The 9,893-nt window shown below is 43.2% G+C and overlaps 1 protein-coding gene across 3 annotated transcripts in view; it reads right to left on the reverse strand.

Annotated features, from left to right (window-relative positions):
* Nucleotides 1-2,663: 2,663 nt before the first annotated feature.
* WDR4 (WD repeat domain 4) overlaps nucleotides 2,664-9,893 on the reverse strand; it is a 21,389-nt gene continuing 14,159 nt past the window's right edge. Inside the window, exons 6-9 of one of the 3 annotated variants that reach the window (XM_035896470.1) lie at nucleotides 8,795-8,859; nucleotides 7,227-7,410; nucleotides 6,245-6,314; nucleotides 2,664-3,689 (exon numbers count right to left, since the gene is read on the reverse strand). In XM_035896470.1, coding sequence (XP_035752363.1) covers nucleotides 3,505-3,689; nucleotides 6,245-6,314; nucleotides 7,227-7,410; nucleotides 8,795-8,859 — 504 coding nt within the window. In that variant the 3' untranslated portion in view covers nucleotides 2,664-3,504. The remainder of the gene's footprint in view (nucleotides 3,690-6,244; nucleotides 6,315-7,226; nucleotides 7,411-8,794; nucleotides 8,860-9,893) is intronic. The other 2 variants (XM_035896468.1, XM_035896469.1) reach the window with 2 other exon arrangements.

Below are 9,893 nucleotides of genomic sequence, written 5' to 3' on the forward strand. Positions count from 1 at the left end.
CGTCTGCCAGCTATCACATCTCATGTCACTCCCACACGCCGCGATCTGTCACGAGTTCAAGCATTGGAAGAAATTTTGGGTTTCTTCCAGGGCAGCAGGCAGGGCGAGGATCACAAGAGCATCCCACAGCCAGTGAAGATCACTGCCAAGGTCTATCCTGCGCTGAGAAAACAGCTGGGGAAAAATATCCCTCGGGGGTAGGAACTGCCAGCGTGGCAGTCTCTTATCCTTTAGAAGCGTAACACCACCGACGTGTGTGCTGGAACCCATACAGGAGCTGCAGCCAACCCACTGAAAGCAGTTATCAGTGTCCTCCTCTAAAGATTTTCCTCCTCTATGAGTAAACGGTTTTGTTTATGCATGTGGACTCGTAACACCCAACATCAAAGTAGCTAAAGAGAAGGTAGGAGTTGAGCAGAAACCCCTGTAGAGAGCAGGAGTGTCTGCCACAGGGAACAGGCAACCTGCCCTGTCAGTCCCTGCTGGAAAGCTCCACAAGCTCAGAGACTCCAGCATCCCTGCAACTCTTCCATGCTCCGATAACAGCGCCAGCAGCAATTCTTGGGATCAGCCTTCATTATCTCTGATGACCTGGCTAAAATAATGGTTTCATGACAGAAAAAACAATCCCAAACCCCCAAAAACCCCAAAGACCTGCCTTTGGCTCATGCCACAACTTCAGAAACCTCGTGACATGTGGAAGTGATCCGATAGAGACTCCTGGTACAGATTCAAACTCGTTCAAAAATTTTGCAGTTTGCTACATGTATCAGCAGGCTTCATGCTGAGTAAAAAATTGTTTCTTCACCAACAGCCAGCAAAAAGGCTAGCTGGAGCTTTTTCCTACTGGCCTGGTTTTGGTAAGATCATACTACTGAATCTGTGCACAACCAATCTCCTCATTGGAACAGTCACAAAGCTACACCTTGGGGCTGGAGTTTCCTTAATTGCTTCCCCAACTGCTTTCCCTAGAGCCCCCTCCTAAATGAGATGAATACGAAGTTTTAATAGCCACCATACAGCAGGTATCTCAGTCTCCAAGCCACCATTCCCAGCCATACTATCAAGCACTTCAGATGGCAATTTCTCATCCTTTCTTGAGGACCAAGAAAAATGTGCATCACCAGTGTTGTACTGATGTATTTACTGCTCCAGATACGGTCAAATGGTTTCATCTCACACATGCAACTGTCCTTCATAAGACTGAAATTACAGGGTTTCATAATCCTAGCTTCTGTTCAACGTGGGATACAGGCAAAATACCAGGAAGTTTGCCTGCCTGCTGTTGAGCTCCATTACTGACATTCAACGTCTTCCACTGGAGAAGGGGAGCATACAAATTGTCAGCAAAACCAAGCAGCTGGGCCTCACGTCTGCATTTGAGCCCTAAGTTTAAGCCTTTTACCACATTCCCAACCTAAACATTTTCTCCATTTATATGACATCACGTATGTACACATACACAATGATGCACCGCAGAAATAATTACTTCTAATACAGGGTAGCTAAGGACAGACACCACCTTCCTAGAGCAGAAAGGACAACACATGTACGAGAACGTGATCCTCACCAGTCAAAGTAACAAGTTGAGAAACTGCCCAAGCCAGCTCCTAGGAAATGGCAAGGACTCCACATACCACAAGAGCCTTCAGGCACGTTGGGTGCTCAAACAGTAACCCCTCGCTAGGGCTGGGTCTCCAAGCTAGGCTAGCTCTTTGCCATGTGGTTCAGGCACTCTCTTGAAAGACAGAGAGCCACATCAGCTCAAAAGTCTTTGCTCCAGATTATGTAAAGTCAGGTCCATTTATCTCAGCAGATGCTCTAATAAAAAGGTTATTGTACCTGAGGAGGGGGTGAAACTCCTTGTCAAGCCCAAACATACCTGTCTACCACCTCCTCCTTTGTCCAAGACCAGCATAATCCAGGAGCACTCAATTGATTTGGTGATACCCAAACAAGATGTTTTAGATCCCTGGTATGCGGATATTGGACAGAGGGGGCTGAATGGCTACACGAGAGCATAATCTTTGTGGACGTGACACTGCCTTCTTATGTCACGTAACTGTACGTGTACCTGCAGTAGAAACTGCTTCACATTTCATTCACGCCAAGGCAGCTCCTGCCAGAAGTGAGGTTTTTAACCAGAAACAGACAATACCACTCTTGACACTTCACAATTTTTGTCCCAAGAGACCTCTGCCAAGGCAGAAGGTTCTTTACTCAAAAGGAATCACCAAAAGAAATCAGACCCTGGAGGTGAAGGACTGGCTCTGTCCTAACACATGCAACGCTCTATCCTTAAGGAGGCACTTCCAGACAGAAGGAATATGAAAATGCATGTGACATCCTACAGCACGAGAAAGACTCATGGCCTCTGGGATACACAAGGACAAGACTGCAATTTTGAGCAGACATTAGCAGCAAGTTCCACTTCACTGCTGAATACGTGATACTCTCAAAACAAGCTACATCTTGACAACGTCTTACACGAGTGTAACTAAAATTTGAGTGCAAAATTTGTAAGTGTCCAGATACTCCAAAGAGGACAGCTAGATAAAGAAACCTAGAGAACTATCCATGGTTCATAGGCTAATTATGAATACTTATAATAGATTGTACAGATTTCTACACCTGGTTTTATGAAACATATTATATGAGCGTATCTTCTGTCCTGTGATGAAGCAACAAGCATAAGGCTCTTAGCGATAACTTTTGGAAAGATGTGTTTCTTGGCTAATTGCAACATGAAAGAGTTCTTGTTGAAAGAAGCAGAATGCACTCCAAGTTTTGCTCATAGGCCTCTCAAATCATTCGCACAGACACACGAGGATCACATTGCCATAGAAGGATCTTTCAATAACACAGAGTTGACCGACACATTTTACTTGTACTTTCCAGTATATAAAATCTATTTTTGAACTTCCTCCTATAGAAATATGCCACAAGAAAGAAGCAATGGATTGGAAGCTAGGCAGAATCCCTACCACGTAAACTGAAGGTAAAGGGGAAAAACAGAGGTGGTGAAGTCTCGGTTAAAACCTTTCATATACAGCAAGAATTTTGCTACATTCCTTTTCCCATAGCCAGGTACACTAAGTCAGTTACAGCAACTAACAGACCTTATAAAAAGTTAAAAACAAACTAAAGAAAGAAAGAAAAAAACAAATAAAAAAATCACATCAACTTTAATCGGTGCACATCCACCTAAGGAAGAAAGCCTGAACGCAGCAGGTAAAAACAAAATCAAGGAAAATACCATCTCCAGTATTCACGTATCATGCATTAGATTACTAAGACTGAACTGCTAACGCTTGTATGCTGCTAGAAGCTTAGGCATATTGTGAATGCTGCAACCAGGACATTGTCACATCAGGTGACCTGAAAACCTGCATCTGAACAGAAGTTTAAACCAGTCTTTTTCAATAATTCATTTTACATTTAAAACCAGTCTGCAGTTGGATCAGTTCCTTTCAGCAAGGCAAAAGTTACAAGCTGACAACAGGGTCATAGCGATGATTCTTCGGTCTTCATCTTTTTTGTTTGTCCATTCGAACCACGTCGCAGATCCTGCCTTTTCTTTTTCTGCTGCTGTGACCTTTCCTCTTTCCTCTGTAGGTAAGCATCCATGTTATCAAATGAAGCCTTGTAGAGACTGCTGTAGTAGCTCTCTCTGCCAACAAAACCTGTAATTGGCAAAGCAAGAACCCACCAAAAGCGTTAATTCCCTTAGTGGTCTCACCAGTTGCTTCCTGTACTGTAATTCTAGACAGTGGCATTTCAACTCATTTTACTGTGGTCCTATCCACTTCATTAAGTATCAGCATTTACACTGTGTAAGCCCGATTGTGTTGGGATAAGCATCTGTCCCACATTCACCCAGCCAAGCATAGCCTCCATTTTTAGGCTAAAAAATTCATAGAGGCGAACACCTGACATTGAAGCAAAGGGGGCACACAGCTCTCTCTACACATTGGACACTTGCAGACTTCAAGGCTTCTGTTTTTAAAATGACTGCTGCTGCAACTTATTGTCAGACATCCCTGGAGTTGTTCTCCAAGACCTAAGCACTGCAAAGGGTGTATGCTACCCAACTGTGCTCAGCTGACTTGCGTTCTAGAGTATTAACTTAAAAGAAGCCCAAAGAAGTAAACTTCAAACGGTGATGTCCTCCAGCGCGTACATCTTTCTAAATACTCACCCCAATAGTTGCATTAACACCGACTGTGAATTCAGCATAATATTCACCACACCATCTCCAAGACTGTAAGGTTTAACAGGGAACTATCTAATATCCAAAAAACCCCAAACAGATTGTTTCTGTAGAGAATACAAAACAAGACTAGCTGGCTAGGTCCACATTTCTAAAGACTGTTAGAGTGGTACCTGAGAAAGCCAGTTACCTCTAGTTCTCTTTGTATTCCTACCTCTTCCCATTTCCAAAAATTCTTGATCTTAAAGGTCAAGTACAAGGAAATCCAGCATTTGGTTTGGTCCTGAAGCTAGTGTGCTACTCCACAGTAATGTACATACAGCATCCCCTTGTTTCTTGGTAGACAAAGCAACTTTCTCTTGCTGGTACTCAGCAAAGCGCATGCATTTACTTTCAAGGGTCTTGCACGCGCATAGTAACCTATTTATTGGCCTTTGGCCCTGGCAGAAATCACGTGCTGTCAGTATGAATATCCATGCTACTCTCAGTCTGCACTGAATCTTGCTCTATCTTTTTCTGGGATCAGTTACAACAGAATGTCAAACCGTCCAACATGTACCTCAATATTGCCCTACGCATCTCAAATCCTACAGAATCAGCAATCAGGTGAAACAAGTTTGTAAAAGGACAATATGCAGGCATTAAGACTAGGCTTAAACAATGTAATGATCACTTTTTCTAAAAGAAGTAACTACCTTTTCAAGCACTAATTATGCACTGGAATAAGTGCTCATCAAGTGAGCCTCCCCTTACTAATTAACAATAATAGACCCTGTCATCTGAGCAGTCCTCCTTTCCCAGCTGCAGATGCAGCCGGCTACCGTGTATCGCAGTAATTTGCTACACTGGCTAATTATGCTCAGAACCTCTTCCCCCTGCCTGCTCTTTTTACTTCTCTGTTGCTCATTTTCACTCAGACCTCATACTTCTAATTATCTGCCTGGCTGTAACTATCAAGTCTGCAACATCTACATGCAAACACTCTCCCTTCCAAAGGAGCACCTGACTTCCTCTTACATTTCAAAGACTGTACCAACTTAATGACAACTTAATGACGAGCTTAATCACAGCTATACCCAAAGCCATCTAATACAAGATACTAAGGAGACTTTAAGATCAACTGCACATTCCTGCAACTTTTCCATCTTTACGTATGACCACCAAGAACAGGCCAAAAGACTAGTGGGGACTGTAACACTTTTTTTAAGAAAGGTTTGCAGTCTCCCAGCAAAGCACAGGAGAGAAGTTTCAAGTAATCAACTCTCAACACATAATGAGACATCCACTAGTCCATGCTGCAACTCTTCTCTACCTTGTAGCCACCACTGCCATAATTTCAGCTTCTAAATAAAGCTGGCTGGTTTTTAAATACAAAACCCACTGGAAACATAAGGTGCTTCTGAACTAGTAAATCATGCATTACTTTTCTGCCAGAGACTGGGGGTGGGGCAGAAATCAAGAACAAAATGAACCAGCCCCGATGCCAATCAATTTCATCTGTGACACCATCCAGGGTCACACCCTCCAGCCACAGCAAGCTCCACACAATCTGCCTTGCCAAAGTTGGACCTGAATGGCCCATCTTTACAGTGAAGCTGCTCCTCCTGTGGCTATTTCATTCTTCCACTGCACTTCTGATAAAGACGGCTATTCCATCTCCAATACATTTCTGATAAAGTGTTGCGCCCAGGCAAGAGACAAGATGACAAACAACAGCATTCGCTATCACAGCAGTAAGACAGACTCCAGCAGCTCTGTCATAAGGGTGTTTACATACATAAGGTGTTTAGGTAGAACAGTTATAATGCTACAATTCAGATCTAAATACTTACATCATTTTGTCGTAACAGTAACCTGAACACACTTCATGATCTACACTAACTTCCATACCAGATGGAGTGATGAAACAGAAAACTGAAAGACTAGGAGACTTCAACAGCCAACTGAACTGACCTCAACTCTAACCTTGCTCCTAAATCTTATGCTTTAGCTGTAAAAATTGCATTTCCTGGGCCTTTCGGCCAAATTTCTTACCTTCAAACACTGTCCAGTTGTCCTGAACATATTTTGACATCTTCTGTAATCCTTTGTCATCAGTTACAGCCTGGGAAAAGAAGAAACATTGCATGATATTTTGGGAATAATAAACAGTCTTATGTTTCACAATACACTGCAAAACACAAAGCTCTTAGATGAGTACAGTGAAAGGAGAGCAAGTGTAAGCCCTCCATGATGTTTTTTAGGCTCCTTTTTTCCAGGACTGCTATAGAAACCCTGCCTGAGATCATGTGTTCTGCTGGGGAAGCTTTGCAGCTTGAAGGAAAAGGAAATGGATTCCCACTTATTAATCTGTGAGAAAAAGAAATATTGTAACACATAAGGGTCAAAGAAAATACTTAGAAGTTTAATTTAAAACCACTTCACAACTATACCATAATTAGCTGGGACTTAAAAGGATAACAAGCAAGTTTCCAGTTGTTTAATAGGCTATCACAGAGAACTTGATAGCACATCCCTCAAATTTGACTCCCTGTTCCCAGTCCAAAAAAATCCCCTTAGTGCTCCCAGAATGCCTTGTTCCCCAAAGGGTCCCTCAGATGCAGGCACAGGGAAGGCTGTGTGGAGAGCACTCCTGAGCACACCACAAAGGGATTTTGTTGTTTTGTGGGTTTGGGTTTTTTTTTTTTATAATCAAGTGTAGCACGCAGAAAGCACAGTGTAGCACTCAGACAGAACTGAGTGCAACGGCTGACAACCACTCTGCTTGATCTTGCTATGCCAGATGTTAGCTTTATCAGAGAAGAGCCTGGTATTCATAACAAGCTCTCAGCAGCTTCACATTACACGCAGGTGAGAATGAGAATGAGATGTGTATCTGTGACTTCTACTCCGTCTCAAAGACATAAATAGAGAAGTGTGCCATTTAGCTTTCATGGAACATAGTTTACTCCATTTTTGTTACGGCCTCAAGACAACACAAACCATTCAGGATGTGAGCGTTAACAAAAGTATCTACCTTCCACTGTCCATCACATGGTCTGTACAATTGAAGAGGAGCTTCACTGTCTTCCTGCAAAATCCATAGATCTCCCGTTTCCTCAAATGCAATGTCCCAACCTTTATGTTTCAAAGAGATTTGCTGTCTGTAAACTAGCTGCTGGGCAATGGCATCAAGCTGAAAGACGTAGACTGTGGGAATACTTTTGAAAGGAAAAACTTAATTACCATTATTACCAAATCGATCTACAGGCATCGCTTGTACAGCAAACTACAAACACCCACTCTAATTCCAAACAGAGCCAAAGCAAAGTCATTAGAAATTGCAAAAAATGCTCTGGCACTTCAAGTGCAGTTTGCTTAAATGATCTGAGGCAGAAGCTCAGAAGCTGTAAATACCTAATATGCCAAATGGCTTTTCAAGTGTTACATGAAAGAAAAGGTACTAAAGGGAATTTCATAAGGATTACTGAGGATTTATATAAGGACTGGTGCATCACAGCACATTGGCCTGCACGGCTTCACTTGAAGGAATACGTAGCTGAGCAACAGTCAGAATAAAAGATGAAAGGAATTACCATGCCAGGAAGGGGAGGTGGGAATGAGAGGGACAGGAAACCTTGACACGGCTGAAGAACAGGACTCTGGCACCGCACTTATCCCCACCTCTCCCATCAGCTCACTCCTCTAACAGCCACAGCCTCTATGTGCAGAGCTTCCTAACTTCCCTTGGACAGGTCCCCAGTGTGCCAGGCAGGACACCTCAGCTCCCTCCTGCATGGCCTACCAGGTCCATATGACAGCACTGTTTAGAAACGCTGGGCTGCGGAGCTGGAAATAAAAGCCTGACGCAGAGCACGGCGCCTGGGCTAAGTGACATGGGCACATCCCTCGGCTGACATGTCTTCCCCTTCCAGGGCCAGCTTGGATGCCCATGCAAGAAGGCATGATGGGAAGCAGCTAAGGCTCCTCGCTCTGGTGAAGAGCAAGTCCACTGAGGGGCCCGAGTGCCGATTTCACGATACAGGCAGCTCTAGCGATCTCTCCCTTTCCTGTTGGCAAGCTTTTGTCAAGAATAACAGCTTCCTTGGCAGGCTTAGGGTGCTGTGGGAAGAGAGGGGAAGAGAGCTTGTCCATCCCGACGAGACATTTCCCCGACAGCACTCTCTCCTTACACAAATACATACATTTGAACCCAAAAGTCAATGTAGCCTCTCCAGAGTTTTAAATTGAAGCAACACTGTGGTTTTAAACAGAATGGCCAAAACCATTTACAGGAGCTGAATATAGTAACAGAAGTTTAACCACTCCATCGCCACAGCACCCTGAACCAAATGGGACCCAAAACACACAGGTCAGGCATGGCGATTTAGGGAGACATCATGAGCAGCGAGCAGGGCTCTTGTGCATCCTAGCCTTGCCTTTCCTCCCATGAGGGAAAGGCATCACAAAGCCTGCAAAATTTAACTACGCCAGGTAACCTTTGCGCTCACCTCTGCACTCTGACCGAGTACAATAAGGACTCAGAGCTGCTCTTGCCCTTGCAGGAACAGTGATGGTTTTAGCCATTATTTCATTTATTCTTACCAGTCACATAGAATGGCAACATAACCACCTTGACAGCAGTAGGTTATTCTTGACGGAGGGTACTTCTATTAGGAAAAGAAAAAGAAACATCCTTGTAAGTTAAGACCATTTTGGGGCAGAAAATTCACATTTAATTTCATGTCTTAGCCTTTAAAATTTAGCAGATGTCTTAATTTACAGCAAGTTAAGCAACATAATTACCTTTAAACTGCAGTCAAGTATATTTTTGTACCAGTGTTTGCTGTTTTATGAAGTTTTCCACACTTCTCCCTTCACAGCCATCCAAACAGAGATCAAATGTAAAGGTTTTAGTGAACTACTCTTAATAGACAAACTAACAGATGAAGGAAAAAGTACACCACCTGCAAACATTCTCTCCTGTAATGCTGATGGTTTTGCCATTAGCATTAAGCCTGCTCAGCCAGGGTATCACACTAGCACCTTAGAGATTATAAACACAAGCCATCAGCTGCTGTTACATTTGTTAAAAAAAGAAGATAGTAATGCATAGTTAATATCCTTGCTGCCTTGTCTCTGTTTTCAACCTGTGTCTGGGTGAAGCCATACCACTTAAGAGAAAATGTGTTCTAAAGAACAGGGCAAGACTGCCCAAGGCCATTTTCCTCATTAAAAACCAAACAAACGTCCCACACCCAACAACAACAACAAACCCCACAGCACACTCCTAATGTGGAAGATACATAGTTTTACCTGGGAGACAATTGGAGAAAAATACCTTTGCTGCACAAACCATACTGCTTGAAGTATCTAACAACTGATTTGAGGCTCCTTGAGTGGGAAGTAAGAAATTGGGAGGAGCAGAGAAACTGCAAGAAGGTGCCCTAAGGTGCTTTTTCCAAAGTATCTGTTATATAAAGTGAAAGACTAAACTGGAAAGGCAAAAGGCTGGTTCTCAACTATGTTTTGTAAGTAGTGATAACACCAGCACTTCTGATGAATAAAACCTTCCTACTAGAGAAGTAGCGAGTTATTCCCCTTAGGGCAGGGAAAATACATCTTCTGGACACTCTGCTGGCAGCATTCAGATGCATCCTCAAGCCCTCTTTCCTTTTACCTCCTTTGCAGCTTTCACCTCTTT

The sequence above is a fragment of the Egretta garzetta genome, unplaced genomic scaffold, assembly GCF_000687185.1.
Source record: "Egretta garzetta isolate BGI_Z169 unplaced genomic scaffold, ASM68718v1 scaffold45, whole genome shotgun sequence".
Lineage (NCBI taxonomy): Eukaryota > Metazoa > Chordata > Aves > Pelecaniformes > Ardeidae > Egretta > Egretta garzetta.